Source organism: Podarcis vaucheri, assembly GCF_965113315.1.
Source record: "Podarcis vaucheri genome assembly, chromosome: 10".
In the NCBI taxonomy this organism is placed as follows: domain Eukaryota; kingdom Metazoa; phylum Chordata; class Lepidosauria; order Squamata; family Lacertidae; genus Podarcis; species Podarcis vaucheri.
In genome coordinates, this window is record NC_138748.1 from 28,087,535 (window position 1) to 28,106,205 (window position 18,671).

At 41.6% G+C, this 18,671-nt stretch overlaps 1 protein-coding gene across 2 annotated transcripts in view; it reads left to right on the forward strand.

The window, feature by feature from the left end:
* The window catches only part of RASSF3 (Ras association domain family member 3), a 63,391-nt gene that overhangs the window by 6,368 nt on the left and 38,352 nt on the right, over window positions 1-18,671 (forward strand). For both annotated transcript variants that reach the window (XM_082239858.1, XM_082239859.1), the window contains exon 2: window positions 3,217-3,326. In XM_082239858.1, coding sequence (XP_082095984.1) covers window positions 3,217-3,326 — 110 coding nt within the window. The remainder of the gene's footprint in view (window positions 1-3,216; window positions 3,327-18,671) is intronic.

An 18,671-nucleotide genomic window follows, 5' to 3' on the forward strand; every position in this document is an offset into this window, starting at 1 on the left:
ATGACCACAAGTAATTTGTATGTTTTTCAGCTGTAAGTGTTATGCTAGTTCTCCTTGGATTCTAATATATATATATATATATATATATATATATATATATATATATGACAAATTTAATTTGCCCTAGGGCAGAATCGAAAGTAATGTTTTGTCATGCAGCCCTTCATCGTTTGAAAATGGAAAGCTTAAAATATTGTTTTGTATCTATTTCTCATGTATTTTTCAGATGTGTTTTTAGAAACAAGCCAATACTGTAAATAAATAGCGAACTGATTTGTTATGTGCAGCACCAGCTGAATTGCTGAGGGAAAACTTTAATCTGATCAGAATGCCTTTATAAATATTTGGTAAAATTTTAGTGACACCAGCATGAGCCTGTGCTACCCTCCAGATCAGCATCTTTCAGATGTTATCAGGAAAAGAACAATGAGAAATTAAGACTGGACAAAGCTTGTTTTCAGAAGCAAATAAATTTTGTATTAGATTGATAAGTACTCTAGGAGTGGGCAGAATAATTCTTTAAAGGCTTTCACACACAGCTATCTTTTTCTCAGCTTTATGGTCTCTGTGGTTCTAGTACAGGCCTATACAACGTAGGTCCTGCAATGTCTATTTTGTTCACTCTCTGCCTTCTTATAGCTTCATCAAATACACTTTGCTGCCTTTCCTTATCCTGGCAAAAACACTGCAGACTTGCTCAAGCTCCTAACAAATGGGAATGCATCACTAACTGTGCATTGTTCCCACTCCCAGGGCCCAGCTGAAACTGGCAGGCCAAGCAGCAGCTGAGGGTGGGGTGGGGGTTATTGGGACTGCAACCGCTCTTAATGTAGTCCCAGTTCAACCCTGATTGCTCCCCACTTGCTATTTAAAATGGAAATAAATAGTAGCAAACAATACCACACAATGTAACATGTGGTTTGGCCCTTATTTGATTCAGAGGCATATGGTAGAACTTTTCCAGTCTGTCGTAGCCATTTTTGTGGCCTACCTGTATCTAAGATTTCCATCACTGGTGTGAATTTGTTTGACAGAGAAAATTTGCCAGTAAACACAGTGGAAGACAACTACTGAAACCTCAAACACAAAGCACAAATTGGACATATACAAGTTGGGTTTTTGTTTGTTTAAGTTGTGTTTCTAGGGTGTTTTTTATGACAACAGTCATAAGGAGTATTGGCATTGCTATTTTTGCTGCCCCTGGCAGCCATTTTGTACTGGCGCCAACAGACCTTTTATCAATACAGTGGTACCTCAGGTTACATACGCTTCAGGTTACATACGCTTCAGGTTACAGACTCCGCTAACCCAGAAATAGTGCTTCAGGTTAAGAACTTTGCTTCAGGATGAGAACAGAAATCGTGCTCCAGTGGTGCGGCAGCATTAGCTAAAGTGGTGCTTCAGGTTAAGAACAGTTTCAGCTTAAGAACGGACCTCCGGAACGAATTAAGTACTTAACCCGAGGTACCACTGTATATGATTATCAGTACCTCATTCCCCGCCCCAAAAGGCGGGAAATGAAGTAGAAAGAAATTATTAGTAGAAAGAAATTATTAGTAGAAAGAAATTATTAGCCTCTTATGTGAACAACTTCAAAGATACTCAGATTGAGATTGATGGTGAGAATAAAAACAGGCATAGCATCACTAGTTTCCTAATGTGATTAGCCACTCTGTCTTTGCATATTGTTTAACCAAATCACAGCTTTTTAATTTGACTTCCCAAAATGTGTCAGCTCAATGATAAAAATAAATTAGTACTGTCAGGTGCTGTTGCGGTTGCTCGAGAGTAACCAGGCAGGACTCTGACCTGTCTTTTACAGGCTTTATTTTGGTGCAAACTATTTACAATGAAAAGCGCCATAAGTTCATGTCTGGCTCAATCGCTAGCAGAATCCGGGAGTGGTCTGTTTTGTACCTCCCCCAACATAAAAGTTTTGTCACCCCCAGCCTTTTTCGCCCCTCCCTGTGCCTCAAACTACTGTGCATGATGGGCGACAGCAAGGGCGTGCCTCCTTCCTCTCCGGCTTGCTCAGGTGTTAAGGCTCTTACTAGCAACTTCTGCCCCTTGCACCTCTTCTCCACTGGAGGTGGGGCTTTCCTCCTTGCTGAAAGAGGAACTGCTTCGCAAGATTTTCAGAGGCTCTCTGTAACACAACTGCCCTTCTATCTCTCGCCTCTGAGCCGATGGCAGTTCCATGACAAGTACAAAATAAATGGGATACCTAACAATGGTTATTCACAATCTCCAGCTATCATTACAGTGTTTGGGATCTTGCTCTGCCCCAGGCAACAGTGAAGACCACATGTATAGGCTGGTGTATTTCTACTGCTTCAAAAAGTCACTGTCCAGTTCCATTGAGCCAAATGTACATGCCACAAAGCTCTAGATATTTTCCTTAAAAAATGCCTTAAAACCTTCAAGGCTGCCTCTAGCTTACCTTTATTGTTCCTATTCCCTCCCAGCAACTTCAGATCACAATAAAACTTATATTGGTAACTGACACGTTGCTTGCAAGAATGGTGTCTGGGTCCCCCCCACAACAATTTATTTACAGGCACAAGCCTCTGGCAAGACCCCAAAATTTTGTAAAACTACAGTAACTGTAATCATAAGGTTGCATTATTGTCCTATCCTGACCTTAGCAAGAGGACCATGGGGTGCAAGGTAGACTGGTCCTTGCAGCACCACAGAAAGCTCCAAGTGAGCTAAGTGCTCCCACACAGTCTAGGACTGGACTAAATACTTTTATGCCTCCAGAACCAGTTGTATGCCTCTTCCTTGAGGGGCAGAAGGCCTTAAAGGGGCAGGTCTCTGGCTTGGAGCCTAAAATTCCTCATCTTAGACTACTCCCTCCAAACCTATCACATATGCTAACCAGACAACATGAGGCTGTGAGTCCATAGCATGAAGAGAGTTGGTTCTTCAAGGGATGCGGACTCTAAGGATGCAGACCCAATGCAAGGGTTTCTGGGGTCAAGGATCCCCAATCTAATAGGATTTGGCACTGGCTTAATTATGATGCTGGGGCCTAGGCTGGTTAAGGCTGTTCTATGTCCAGTGTTGCTGATCCAACATAATTGACTGCCCCTCACTCTTCAGAATCAGAGCACAGGCTGCTGTTCAGGATAGGAATCTTGACAATTCTATGAATTCAAAGCAACATGAACAGCACTGATATGTTATCTAAATTGAGTCATGCCTTTTATGTTTCAGATTGCAAATACACATGCCATTCTCACTGTCAAGACTTGGTACATCTGGACTATACGCAGAATGGAAAACTGATGGAATGCAGCTCCATACATGACACTGATGATGGGCAGGTAATGAATTTTATTCTCATATCATAAAGGGCACCTGCCTTCAAATCAAACAGTGCTTCTGTAAGGGAGTCATAGGACCCACGGTTTAGAGGTTGTGTTCTTAGGTGAATACAGATGATCATGTGTCAACAAATTGGGCATTAATACCTTAAAGAAAACATTTAAGGTAAATATAACACAGACAGAAGTCAATGTGTTTCCCAGAGAACAGAGAAAATTTGACCCAGCTGATAAAGAGAAAGCTAGAAACTTACCAGTCATGTTTGATTTTCCTGCGCAGAAGGGTAGAGGTGCATTTGTGATTTTTCAAACTCTGCTAGTTGTGCCTAACTACAAAGGACAAATCGTCAGTGTTTTGTTTTGTTTTTTGCAACAATCACAATACACTTTCAAATAGCAAATTCAAAATATTTAACCACTTGTTGTTTAGTCGTTTAGTTGTGTCCGACTCTTCGTGACCCCATGGACCAGAGCACGCCAGGCACTTCTGTCTTCCACTGCCTCCCGCAGTTTGGTCAAACTCATGCTGGTAGCTTCGAGAACACTATCCAACCATCTCATCCTCATCCAACCCCTTCTCCCTGTGCCCTCCATCTTTCCCAACATCAGGGTCTTTTCCAGGGAGTCTTCTCTTCTCATGAGGTGGCCAAAGTATTGGAGCCTCAGCTTCACGATCTGTCCTTCCAGTGAGCACTCAGGGCTGATTTCCTTAAGAATGGATAGGTTTGATCTTCTTGCAGTCCATGGGACTCTCAAGAGTCTCCTCCAGCACCATAATTCAAAAGCATCAGTTCTTCGGCAATCAGCCTTCTTTATGGTCTAGCTCTCACTTCCATACATCACTACTGGGAAAACCATAGCTTTTACTATACGGACCTTTGTTGGCAAGGTGATGTCTCTACTTTTTAAGATGCTGTCTAGGTTTGTCATTGCTTTTCTCACAAGAAGCAGGCAGCTTTTAATTTCGTGGCTGCTGTCACCATCTGCAGTGATCATGGAGCCCAAGAAAGGAAAATCTCTCACTGCCTCCATTACTTCCCCTTCTATTTGCCAGGAGGTGATGGGACCAGTGGCCATGATCTTCGTTTTTTTGATGTTGAGCTTCAGACCATATTTTGCGCTCTCCTCTTTCACCCTCAATAAAAGGTTCTTTAATTCCTCCTCACTTTATGCCATCAAGGCTGTGTCATCTGCATATCTGAGGTTGTTGATATTTCTTTGGGCAATCTTAATTCCGGCTAGGGATTAATCCAGCCCAGCCTTTTGCATGATGAATTCTGCATATAAGTTAAATAAGCACTTTAACCACTATGTAACCACAATTAGTTGTATTTCCCCAAATCAACAGATATGTTATCCTTTTTTAAAAAAAATTAAATGGATCTTGTCTCAACTGCAACATCGTCTCAACTCAAGAGCCATTCATCTTTTCATTTTGTATCCATCCTGGGACAATTTTCTAATATATTAAAAATATCTTCTAATGATCTCCCAAGCAGGCTACTCATAAAAACCATAGTTGCTTCCCTTCAGTCACTAGAGCAGCATTAGGTGCCCCAAAATCTCCTGAGTTTTATTCTGGGGTATGTGTTGTTTCTATTTCTTGTCATGCAGACCCAAGCAAATCAATGTGCTAAAATGTTCAGATGAACTTCTAATATTTCATGAACTATGATTGGTCCCCAGACAAGCGTGGCACAGTCCTAGAGCTATGCTGCCTAAATTCATTATAAATTCAGCTTGTATTTACATTCCGAATTTCCCACTACCATCATTCAAAGGTTTTATTTATAATACGTGTGGGGTTTCCCCCGCATGAAAATGCTAAAGGGTGTGAGCTGCGCACAATGCACAAATGATACATTTCATATGGTTTCGCCTTGTTCTGTGGCGGGTGAAAGCCGTCTCTCTCTTCTGTCCCTGCTCTGGCTTGTATGCACTCAATAGAGCCATTAACAGCCGGGAATAAACTTATGGGCATGGCTTTGGGCAGAGCTGGAATGCTGTCAAATAATTAGGGTGAATTGTGCCATACAAATGGAAGGCCTTTCTTATTAACTTACCAAATAATAATGTCTTCTTAAAACGTGCCACCCAGGCCACTAAGGAATTACTAATGCATTTTTTTTAAAGAAAAGCTTCTTACACTTTTGTCATGCATTCTTATTATGTATCATTTAGCATGAAACTGCAGCTAAAAGATGTAGTGTCACTGAGTAATTGAAACTGAAGAATACCAATGATATGTTCCATGAAGATATCCATCTTTTTTTGGCCTTAGATGTATAATATTAATATTCTGTACATGGTCTATGTATGTATAGACAATGTATCTGGCTATTATAAGCTTTCCTGGTGCATCTTAAAATAGCTTATTGCATAGTTCTCTCCTTCAGCTGCTTCTTCCTTTGCAAAACCCACCCTTCTAAAGTCCTCCTTTCACATGAATATACATTTCAAAGGCACCCACGCTCATCCCCTGCTGAAAAAAGGCTCAGGTTTCCTAGAAGAGTCAGTGAGAGGTTTTGACATGGCAGGTGCAATTTTCGTGCCTCTGTAGAATGGACTCAGGTGACTATACACCATCTGCAATGATGGCATGACAGTATGGTATTACCATAGCATAAGAACAATGGTGTGTCTTCCTGATCATCCATCATGGGTAGACCTCAAGCGTCATTGTATAAAATGCATTTTCTAGGACACTCAGAATGGACACAATCTGGCATTTCATTAGCAAACAGCTGTCAATGAAAGGCAAGATGACACCATTCTGGACACCTCCAGAGAGCCTTTTCGTTTTGCATTCTTGATTATTTGTGCTCATGATGGTATCACAGTCCAGTTTTCTGTACTGTTTGTGCCTGCAAAAGTTATGGGGTAGGAATATTGCTTCATTTCTCTAATCGGTGTATGTCCCCAAGCTTCTTGCTGAAACCCAAATCCTTTCATACCACAAAAAATGTTCCAGTGAGGTTTCATTCCACAATAATGCAGGTAATGTTGGGGAAACATCATGGAACAACTAATAGAATGGAATGACGTATGTATGGCCAGTCCAGTATAAATCCACAACTGATGCCCTATTATTGTGTCAAGGACATGTTGGAGAATTCGCCTGCAGAAAACCTGGAGGGCCTCTATAATCTCCAAGGATTTATGTGTTGAAGCTATGCTAAAGAACTGTTTTCTTGAGAAGGTTTTGGTGTTTATGAACTATTTTAGAGTAAGACCGGAGTCTGAACATGTGCCGAGGGACCCACATTTTGACTCATTTGAAATGTTCATGTGTTTTTGCATTATCCACTATAAAGTATTATAAATACAGTGGTACCTCAGGTTAAGTGCTTAATTCGTTCCAGAGGTCCGTTCTTAACCTGAAACTATTTTTAACCTGAAGCACCACTTTAGCTAATGGGGCCTTCTGCTGCTGCTGTGCCGCCAGAGCCCGATTTCTATTCTTATCCTGAAGCAAAGTTCTTAACCTGAAGCACTATTTTTGGGTTAGCGGAGTGTGTAACCTGAAGCGTATGTAACCTGAGGTACCACTGTAGGAGAGATGATTTTCACCCATGGAATGAGCAGGAGCACCTTAGGATAGATAGATAGATAGATAGATAGATAGATAGATAGATAGATAGATGATAGATATTGCTTGTTGAAAAGTATGATTTGTGGGAAATTAACATTTTGCTCTGTGCTGAGGTCATTGTTTGGATACTGTGCTTGTCAGCTTAGCAGCTGTTGGGAACCCGTTAGGGAAAGTTTGCCAATGTGTTTTTTTTTTTGACCCACTGTAACAGGTGCTGATCATTCATCAGAGTGGGAATATGGAAGATGCCTTTTTCTTTCATAATACATTTTTGGAGGTATTAGGGCTGACTTGCTTGGAGAAAAAACTGTATATGTGAGCTCTTACAGATAGTGCTGAAGTAGGTCTGGATATTCCTCACTGTTGTTGTTGTTGTTGTTGTTGTCAAACTCATGCTGGTAGCTTTGAGAACATACCCCAAAACATACTCCTCATACGACTTTGTTTCTTCACTTTACAATCTCAAATTTGGTTGCTCTTTGAAAACCTATCCCCCCCCCCTGCCCAGGTTACCGTAATTCCTTCTTTCTTGCAACCAAAAGGACATACAGTTCTACTTTTCCCCACAGCTTAGGATGATTTAGAAATAAGTAAGTTGCTATGAGGGTCCCTGGACTGAAAAGCAGGATATAAATGCTTTAATAGGTAATAAAAATGTCATCTCTTAAGCGAAACATCTATTGTAGCCAGAATTTGGAGATAGATGCTTTCCTTTCATGCTGACAGCCAACATTCTGAAAGCAGATCTTGCTTTCCTCTCCATACCCAGAAGGATGGGTTTGCTGACAGCTGGCCTGGACGATTTGGAGAAAGTTGAGCTTGGCTCTCCATGCCCCATTGAAGCCTTAAGAATTGTTGGCATCTGCCCATCCCATTGTCAGCATTTTATGGAAAGAGTCTAATAGGTTAGGTTACAGCAGCTTGTGCAAAAGTAACGTTTCCTGATAATTCCCCACTCTGTGTTGCACTTGCATTTCCCTTAACATGTCTGCAGTTCTTGCTAGAATCTTAACTACTCCACTGCGCTTCAAAAATAAATAGAAAATCTCTCCAGCTACAGCCACGCGTGTCCCGTTCAGTATGTAGATAAATCTGCAATCCTATGTCCACTTACCTGAGAGTAAGCCCACTGAATATTGCTGCTGAGTAAATACTACAGTCGTACCTCAGAAGTCGAACACCTTGCGAGTTGAACATTTTGGCTCCTGAGTGCCACAAACCCGGAAGTGAATGTTCTGGTTTGTGAACGTTCTTTGGAACCCGAATGTCCAACGTGGGTTCTGCGGCTTCTGATTGGCTGCAGGAAGCCGCGCCTTGGTTTCCAAACGTTTTGGAAGTCGAACGGACTTCCGGAACGGATTCCGTTCAACTTCCGAGGTACAACTGTACATGCATTATTCTATTTAAATCAAACAAGTAATAATAATTCTAAATCAAGGATTATCTATGGAGAAATGGTTGAAGGGGCCCCTGATCCCTTCTGGGATATTTAAAAGAAATGCTTTTTAATTGTCGTCATAATCTAGGTCTGTTTCCTGAGTATTCTGCTTTAATATTTAAATATTTCCTAACCCTTGCACCTGTTTTAAAACAAATGTACATATAAAATAACATGTCTGGGTATCCTTGCCTAAAGAAAAAAGATTTTAGCAGGTGCTGGGGGGGGGGAATACGGCAAAAGCATGCTGCAGTATTATGTTTAATTTCTCAGTAATTGATTGTTCTGATAACTCTGCTTACTTCTGGATGGTGAGTGCAAATGGCACTGAAATGTTTTTCAAGGACTAGGCATTTACTTTAAAATGTGTAATGTACTTCATATAGTAATGCAGTCTAATCATTATTGCTACTTGTATTTAGGTTCCGGTTTTTCAGCATTTGATTTACATGTTTGTTATCAGCCCTCTCGTTCCCAACACTTACCACCACAAGATGTCTGACTATGGGCCAGTCCAGTTGCTATCAGATACACGGATTCATTGTCCCTGAAATCTGTTCTGCAGGCAGTGATTGTTTCCCACCACAAGATGGCTGTCATTTTGGGGTTTATCAAATCCCAAAGGTTGGCAAAAGGAAGGAACTGTTTTTAGCAACAGCTCTTTATAGTTAGGTCTGGCATGTTCATTATAGCTGCTACTTCCAGCAATTATCTCCCTCTGACACTCTTTCTCCAATTGCCCTTTTTGTGAAAATGCCCTACTCATATTTTGTTTTGGAAATTTATTCTTTTGCAGACTGTTTTGCATTACTAAACTTAAATGTGGTGCGATGACAGAATCTCCTCGGACCTTTGTATGGCTGTTCCATGTTGGAGATTATTCATAGTTTGTATAATAGATGTGTTTGCTGTGTGAGCAACATGCATTGAGCCACACAGAGTAGGGCTGGCGAAGCTGTGGTCCTCTTGACATTGGCCCCATCTGCATTATATATTCAAAGCAGTGTCATATCACAGCTAGGGCTTCTTCCAGAGCATCCTGGAAGCTGTAGATTGTGTGCCGATAGTTTTTAGGAGATCTGCAGCTCCTTAACAAACCACCGTTCCCAGGATTCTTTGGGGGAGAACGCAGATATTTAAAGTGGTATGGTACTGCTCTAAATGTATAGTACAGTCATATCTCAGGTTGAAGTTGCTTCAGGTTGAGCGCTTTCGGAACGTGTTACTTTCTGGTTTCGCAGCTCGCACATGAGGAGACGGTCAAAATGACGTCACACGCATGTGCGGAAGCAGTAAACCACAACCCGCGCATGCGCAGACGCGCAGTCACAGGTTGTGTTCGCTTTAGGATGCGAACGGGGCTGTGGAACAGATCCTGTTCGCATCCTGAGGTACCGCTGTATATATAATAAAAGTTGGAAGGGACGCTGAGTGTTGAGTTGTGGGTTGACATAGCAGACAACACAGCAATTTCTCCAAAGCAGCTCTTTATTTTGTAAGCTGGAACAGAACTAAACTGAGGAGCTCAGTCAGCCTGCTTATATAGAGCTACAGAACAATTGTGACTGTTGCAACGTTCTAAAACTATCCAATCACGGAACGTCACTTTTCGATCCTTCATTTGCATAACTATCTACAGTATCCCCCTGCTGGCCCAGGGTGAGAACTTCAGTACATAACACTGAGGGATCATCAAGTTCAGCCCCTTGCAATGCAGGATTCCCATACAAGGATCGAACCTGCAACCTTGGTGTTATCAACACCATGCTCTATCAACTGTGCTATCAGCCCCAGCCAGCACATGGTGATGATCAGAATTGTAGCCCAACATCATATGACGAGACACAGGTTCCCTTCCTGTGCCATAAAGTGTGAATGCGTGAGGCAACTCTCTATATATGTGAGGAAACACAGTGGACGTGTGCCAGAGAGCCACAGGTGCTGTGATTGTCTGTTATGCAGTGTGATTCAGCACTTAGTTTTGCAGAACACCAATGTCCAGACTCCAGATTTTAAAAAACCAAAAGGTGTGGCATGTCTTACTCTAAGCCTATAGTCGAAGGCATCAAATACACAACATTGACAATGCTTTCCTTTGTTATTTATGCAGTTATCACCGTGGTTATTCTGTATGTGACTTCTCTCTTGCACTTTGGTTTGTGATATAATTATGAGAAGCTCTCGAGTAAGGCAGCTGCTGAAAGAGTTTTAGGATCAGCATCCCGTGTCATAATTACAGAGGTAGAATTAACTCTGGAGGTGAATACACAAACCTGCTTGTAGCAACAACTTCCCTGTTAACCAACAGAAACCACTATAAGAAAGATCTTTAATCAAAGCTAAGGGCTTCAGGCAGTTGAACCCTTACTTGTCTTAATATTGCATGTCAAACATTTGACGCAGCTGCTGAAGGGAATTTCCAGACAACTAGATGTGTCACTTTTCACATGTCTTTCAGGGGGTTATTCCTCAAAAATATAGGTATAATGTCAAATACCACCCCACCCCCTGACTTTCTTCTGTGTTGGAACTTAAGGTAGCACAAGTCTCCCAGGTGGTTCTCCATCCAGACTCCTAAATTTTAGGGACGGTAAAAATTCCTCTCCCCACTTCACAGGAAATTCAGTATTGACCTAGGACTTTTCACTGCCCCTGGAAGTTAAGAGGACATTTCAGTATTATGCATCGGGCTGTCAGGTGGCAATCCTAGACTAAACCAACAACATCTAGCTGAGTAGCTACACCTAGTTCTAAACATATTTTTAGCCTAGCCAAGCTCACTTTGGATATTGGGTGGAATACCAGCAGATAGGGTGGAATCCAACATCATTTTAATTTTATTATTTATTACATTTACCGGTATATCCCACCTTTATCTTCCAAGGATCTCGAGGTGGTGTACATGGTTCCCTCTGTTTCATCCTCACAACACCCCTTTGTGGTAGGTTAGTCTAAGAGATGGTAACTGGCCCAACGTCACCCAGTCAGCTCCATGGCTGAGTGGGGATTTGAACCCTGCTCTCGCAGGACCTGGTCCAACACTCAGATTGTTCTGTCAGTGCAAGTATTTCCACTTGACAGATAGAACCGTCTCCCCTCTCCTTCCCTGCTGTTCTGGGGGTTCTCCAAAGCTGATTTGCGGGAGGCATTGGGTGGAAAGAGGGGGGAAGCCCCATTACACTAGTGTGAATTTTTGTTCTGCCTCCCACTAGTGCACCAGGGTAAGGTAAAAGGTAAAGGATCCCTGGACGGTTAAGTCCAGTCAAAGGCGACAATGGGGTGGAGTGTTCATCTTGCTTTCAGGCCAAGGGAGCCAGCGTTTGTCCACAGACAGCTTTCTGGGTCATGTGGCCAGCATGATTAAACCGCTTCTGGCACAACGGGACACTGTGATGGAAGCCAGAGTGCACGGAAATGCTGTTTACCTTTCCGCCACAGCGGTACCTATTTATCTATTTGTAGTGGTGTGCTTTCGAACTGCTAGGTCGGCAGGAGTTGGGACGGAGCAATGGGAGCTCACTCCGTCGCAGGGATTTGAACTGGCAGCCTTCTGATTGGCAAGCCCAAGAGGCTCAGTGGTTTAGACCACAGCACTACCCGTGTCCCAGGGTAACTGAATGTGGCCCACGGACATTAAATTTGGTTATTTCAACTGTATAGTAATGAGCAGAAGAGATTCTGAAGCAGAAGTTCAAAACAAAGTAGCTTTGGCAGTGCACAGTTTGTGTTCTACCTGCTGTGATTGTGACAAGCCTCTGCAAAGTTAATGGAGTAAAATATGGGTGAAAAGGATAGCCCAGAAGAATGTAAACAAGCTTAACTAACATGCTTCTCAAGCTACAGGCATTGACCCTGAGCTTTGTTGATTTGATTTGCTCTGATCCAAACCATCTGCACTGAAAACAATTAAAAGCCTTCACATCTAAGAGTTTCCTTCCTCTTTTTAGAACATGTGCTGCATGTTGAAACACAGAGAGTGGCTATTAGTTAATATATTCCAGAATGGTATAGTACTGTAGTTGTCTGTAGCAGCAATGGCAGCAAAGGGTTTTGTGGCACCTTCAGGGTGAATGGATTATTGTGGTGGATGTATTTGTGGTCTAGAACTCAATTTATCTATTTGACAAGTGTTATATGCGTGCACACACACACACACACACACACACACACGGTGAAATGTAAACAGTGAGGCTATATAAAATTATAAAGATAGTAGTAGATCTGTGACATTTCCTAGTGTGACCAGTTGTATTTCCTCCCAGAGGCATGCACAGAATTACCACCTAAGAGAACAACCATATTGTGTCTGAGGAGCATTGAGCAGGTTTGTTCTGGCCATCACATCCACCTGACACGGCAGAAGGTGGAGAGGCAGTACTGTAAATCCACTTTTTTTTTTGGCTGTGCCAGCTCCATGCTCCTTAATAAATGCCTGCTTTTTCTTTTCATCACTTGCCAAGTAGTTACCCCTTGCAGCATGAAACTGACACGTTTGATTTTATCAGAAAAGGTAAATTCGTTGTAAGACTTGTATGCGTATTTAGCCAGCTGCTTCAGTTTCCAGTATAGCATATCTGCCCTGTATTTACAGTACATTTCCATTTTCTTCTTAGCTGTTCAACACACTTCAAATGTGCAGTTCAAATGGAGTGCATCCGTGACCAAGTTTGGGGGAAATACTGGATAACGATGCTGGCAAAGGTATCTGAAGAAGTGTGCATGCACACAAAAGCTTGTACCCAGAACAAACTTAGTTGGTCTCCAAGGACAATTTTTTAATGTTGACAAATGTGAGCTGAGAAACACCTTCAGAGTACAGTGGTACCTCAGGTTACATACGCTTCAGGTTACATACGCTTCTGGTTACAGACTCCGCTAACCCAGAAATAGTGCCTCAGGTTAAGAACTTTGCTTCAGGATGAGAACAGAAATTGTGCTCCGGCAGCGCAGTGGCAGCAGGAGGCCCCATTAGCTAAAGTGGTGCTTCAGGTTAAGAACAGTTTCAGGTTAAGAACGGGCCTCCGGAACGAATTACCCTATTTTTTGCTCTATAAGACTCACTTTTTCCCTCCTAAAAAGTAAGGGGAAATGTGTGTGCATCTTATGGAGCGAATGCAGGCTGCGCAGCTATCCCAGAAGCCAGAACAGCAAGAGGGATCGCTGCTTTCACTGCGCAGTGATCCCCCTTGCTGTTCTGGCTTCTGAGATTCAGAATATTTTTTTCCTTGTTTTTCTCCTCCAAAAACTAGGTGCGTCTTGTGGTCTGGTGCGTCTTATAGAGCGAAAAATACGGTAAGTACTTAACCCAAGGTATCACTGTATTTCATTTTGACTGCTGAGGTTCTTGCGCAGACACATACATCCCTGCTGAAAATAAGCACTTGAAAGGAGGATTACAATCTGATTCTTTTTCCGCACTTGGCTCTTGAAGCTTTCTCTTTTGAATATGCTCTTTGCTTGTATTGATTTTCCATTTGATGGCTATCTTTTCAGCCTTTTTGTTCTCTGCTCCTCATCCTTTTATGGGAGTAAAGTAGGAATCTGAGCCATGTGTTCCAACCAGCCAACGGTTAACATATTCATTATCTGTTCAGTTTATTGACTTATTCACAGTATTTATATACCACTTTCAGGTGGGTTTTAAAAGTTGTTTACTTAAGATTATTAGAATAAACATCAATATATATTTTTAAAGTCACCACAGAATGAAAAACACAATTTGTTTATTTAAAAAACTCTGTTACTGCTTCTTTTCCACTCTCTTTGGGAAAGATGGTCCTTCAGTTGCCTCTGAGGTGACAGTTGGGTGGGGAGGAGCCAATTTAGGTATCTGTGATGATGGCCACACCATTGGATTGGTGTGGATATTTTTTCCAAACATTACATCTCAGTCTTTTGTAATATTTGTAATTACACACTTGTACATTCCAATATTATAAATTGGGGGGCAGGGGCAGTAATAGCCAATCTTGCTGACATTATTTGACATTCACGCAAGCTTGAACAGGAAAAAGAATGGAGTTTCCCTCTTTCACAGAGACCTTACTGGTCAGATTTTCTGATGGCTCCCTCTTCATGTCGAGTTGCTTGTTTCAAGACAGATGCTGGGAATCAAATTGCAATTGCAGTGCAATAACAGGCTGGAATTCTCTTGGTGCTTGCAGGCATGCTGAGATTCCACGTTTGGGGTGCTATATTTAAACCACAAAGTATTATAGTTGTGTTTTTATTGCTGCAAGTCTTTTTATTTTATTTTACATGCCATTAGTGAGTGGGTTGGGAGATGGAAAGTCCGCTTTAAGTTCACTCCACTACCAAATAAATTTCACTAGAATAGAATTTATTATAGAGAGGTTTATGGATTTGTACTATGGAAAGAAGGAAGCTAAGGAAGGATGCATTTTTTACCACTAAATAATCCCATTCTTCCTGCCATGGAATAGAACTAACAATTGAGGAAAAACTCTTGGCACATTCTCAAGGTGCTCTGCCAACACAAGCTCTTTTGGAAGATGTAGAAGATTTTACATTAAAATATGTAGGACCTGCCATTTTATGCAAAATTTCCTCACTGTGACCCAATGAGTAAGAGCAAAGCACCTCCCTTTTCTTCCCTATCCTTATATTGTGCTCAGCACTAATGTCTCATAGCAAATGTAACTGGTCTGTATAAAAGACTTTACAACCTGAAAAAAGAGATAATGCACGTACTTTTGTAAACCAAGTAAATCTTTAATTAAAATTATTTTGGGGGGGGGCAGCAGTGATGTTAATATAGAATAGAATGTCCCTATTTTCATCTGAGGATTGTTGGAGGGTATGTAGCTAAACATAAATATGTGTGACGTGTTTAAATCAGATTAGTTCCTGCAGAACACACATAGAAAGAAATCAGAATTGTGACCAGTATTTTATAGGAAGAGAGGTTCTGGCTGCATGCATTCTTTTCTATGTGTGCCAATCACAGAGGAAGACTTTTTTCAGGCCTGTTGCTATCTGTCTTAAAGCAAAGAGATTGCTGAATATAAAATTAGGGTATCTATTTTCATCTAACAGATGTCAGAGGCTATGGAAAGACTTGATGATTGTCTCTCAGGTCAAAAGTGGTCCCAGTTCGTAGATGATTGAAAGAATTATCTCTAGGCAAGGACAAACCAACAGACAGGGTTGAGTCAGCAGTGGCTAGGATAGATTCCCCTGACAGAGGAAGGGCATTGCTTATCTGAGGTAGCCAGCTGCTATGACTAGGAGCTAAGCCATCTATGAGTGTACCTTGAGTCAGTGAGCAGGTTTCCTTTAACCGTCATATGTGTACAGTATATTTCTTAGTTAGAGCCATGATATTTTTACGAACAAAATTAATGATTGTGAAACTTGAGGGCTGTTTTAACTGTGTAAGTAAATCTCCTAGAGATTCTTTGAATCATGCAACAAACAAACAATGTTACATAATTATGTATTTTTACATCCATCTCGCTACATAAATGTTTGCATTTCACAGGAACTCTCACAGTATGAAACATCTTGAACCATATGATTGATTTCTTCAGATTCATTGCTCTAATCTACTTTCCTAATTTGGCAGTGTGAAGGGAAGGTAAAGGTAAAAGGACCCTTGACCATTAGGTCCAGTTGTGGCCGACTCTGGGGTTGTGGCGCTCATCTCGCTTTACTGGCCGAGGGAGCCGGCGTACAGCTTCCGGGTCATGTGGCCAGCATGACTAAGCCGCTTCTAGCGAACCAGAGCAGCGCATGGAAACACCGTTTACCTTCCCGCCGGAGCGGTACCTATTTATCTACTTGCACTTTGACGTGCTTTCGAACTGCTAGGTTGGCAGGAGCAGGGACCGAGCAACGGGAGCTCACTCCGTTGCGGGGATTCAAACCGCTGACCTTCTGATCGGCAAGTCCTAACCTCTGTGGTTTAACCCACAGCGCCACCTGTGAAGGGAAGAGTTAAACATAAATATGTAGGAAAGGAAGATTGCATATCAATGCACAGCCCATATAATGGCTACATTATAACAAGCCTAGAGTAAGTCAATTTTGTTCCAACTACCAATGTTTTTCAAGGCTCAATTCAGGTTTCTTGGCTTAGGCCTTCAAAGCCTGGGCCACGGTTTCTGAGGAAGCATCATCCTCTGGCATATGAATATCTTTGAAATTTGCATTCAGTTTTGAGGGAGTGTTTATCATCTCTTCATTCTTTATTTTATCAGGAATTTTTATTCAGTGTCTATGATTATAGTTTCAATATTGTGGGTTGCTAATATGCTTTTCTGATGCTCTTTTATATTACTACTCTTTTATATTTAGGATGGATTTAATTTGTTGTGACATATATTTCTAAGCTACCTTGTGTATGATTTATCATAGAACGGCTGGTATAAAAGTCAAAATAAATGGCAGGGGGAGATGTTATTTCAAAGGTGTTTGTATCCTCACAGATCTTACACAAGGAAGTAGACTCCGTTTAATAGAGAGAAGTTGTCAAACCTGTTTCTGTTTGTTTTCATGTGTTTTTATGACTCGGATGACCTTGTTCAGCACGCTCCTGCTGAATTCAAACTCCATTGCTAACGTGTAATACTAGATATGCATTTACTGATATCCACTGATTCAGGAAGGGATTAAGCAAAGATTACTGCAATTTCAAAAACAGAAACATTGTTTTTACATCAGTTTGATGGTTAGATGCGGTAATGTGAAGTTCAATTTAACCATCATTGTAACCTTATCTATTATCTGTAAAACTGAAAACTTTGGTTACAACCTTGTCAGAGATACGTTAGCCTTTGCAGGGCTATCACAAATATTTTAAAGAAATAATATTGCTGATCCATGTTGCAAATAATGTGAATGTCGCAGGCGGGCGAATTGAACACAGAGGTAGGCATGTTTAAGTACCTTGAAATCAATTGGCTTAAGCATGCCTCTGTGTTGGATGAAGGATGATCCAAATAATTAGGAGCAGGGATTTTAGAGCAAGTGGGTGTCAGGATTTGACACAGGAGCCTGAGGGTGTTGTCAAGTGTCACAAAATTGCTTGTGTCTTGGACATCCTTCTTCCAGCTTTGTAGCATAGAAACCAATTGAAGAGTCAGAATGACTATCTACTGATAAGTAATCACAAGGAAATGCAGTTTAATCCTTAAATATGAGACTAAAAGGATGCAAAGGTTGAGTAATTCTAAAAAAAGTACAGTAAACAGCTTTGTTTTCTTTGCAATCTTCTACTAATTGATACGGTTATTGGAATAAATGCACTTCCTTTGGGTAATGGAAAATGATTTAGGACTTAATACAGAGGTCTGCACCCAGAAGTTTACTATTGATATATATTTAAAACGTGTTTGTCTTACCCAAATCTTCTGCCAGAAAGTACCGTACTCAAGAGTGGCTTACAGGAATTTAAAATATGCAGTGAATACATTGCAATCAAGCTTACAAATAAAACCAAAACAGTGCAACAAAACAATTAAAAGGCTTCCATAAGAAATCCTCGTTCAGGGAGGCGAGGAATCTAAAACTCAGACTTGCCAGCACTGTAATGCCAGCAAATGGTTTCAAACACTAATGAGCATACCCAGTAAGCTCTGGACACTGGGAATATGGCTCCGGTAACCATGGGAACCAGAAAACAAGGAGGGAGAGGCCAAGTAAAGCATAACCTAGGTTGATTTGCTGTAAGCTGCCAGAGATCTCCGCCTGCAAGACAGGAAAAAGGAGTTGCGGCAAACAAGATCAACACAGTAATCGGAAACTGTTACCTAGGAGTGCCAAAATCCAATTTGAGTGAGGGAAGCACAAGGCCTGGGAACTGACTGGGAACAAGAGGAAGTCTTGAAGCTTAGAAAGAATGTGTCTCTCAAGGCTTCCCAGTGGTGCAGGAAAGACGATATCACTGTATCCTCTGATGCGGGCAAGCATCACCTTCTTGGGTGCTAAGGTTGCCAATAATAATAATAATAATAATAATTCTTACCTGCCATATACTGAGGTCCCAGGATAGCTTGCAACAGCTTAAAAGTGCTGGGCAGGGTTCACCAACGAACTGCATCAAGACTTTTCTACCTCTCCTCCCTCTGTGCTTCCCCATGACTCATGAAATTAACTCTGGGAGATTAAGGACAACCCCCAAAACAGTGCAGGAGGCAGAGGAGGACTGGAAGAGGGTCACTGAAGCTGGGAAGCTGATATGCTTGTGCAGACAGCATGCTTATAATACAGTGGAACCTTGGTTCTCGAATGGCTTAGTCCACCAACAAATTGGCTCCTGAACGCCGAAAACCCGGAAGCGTTCTGGTTTTTGAAC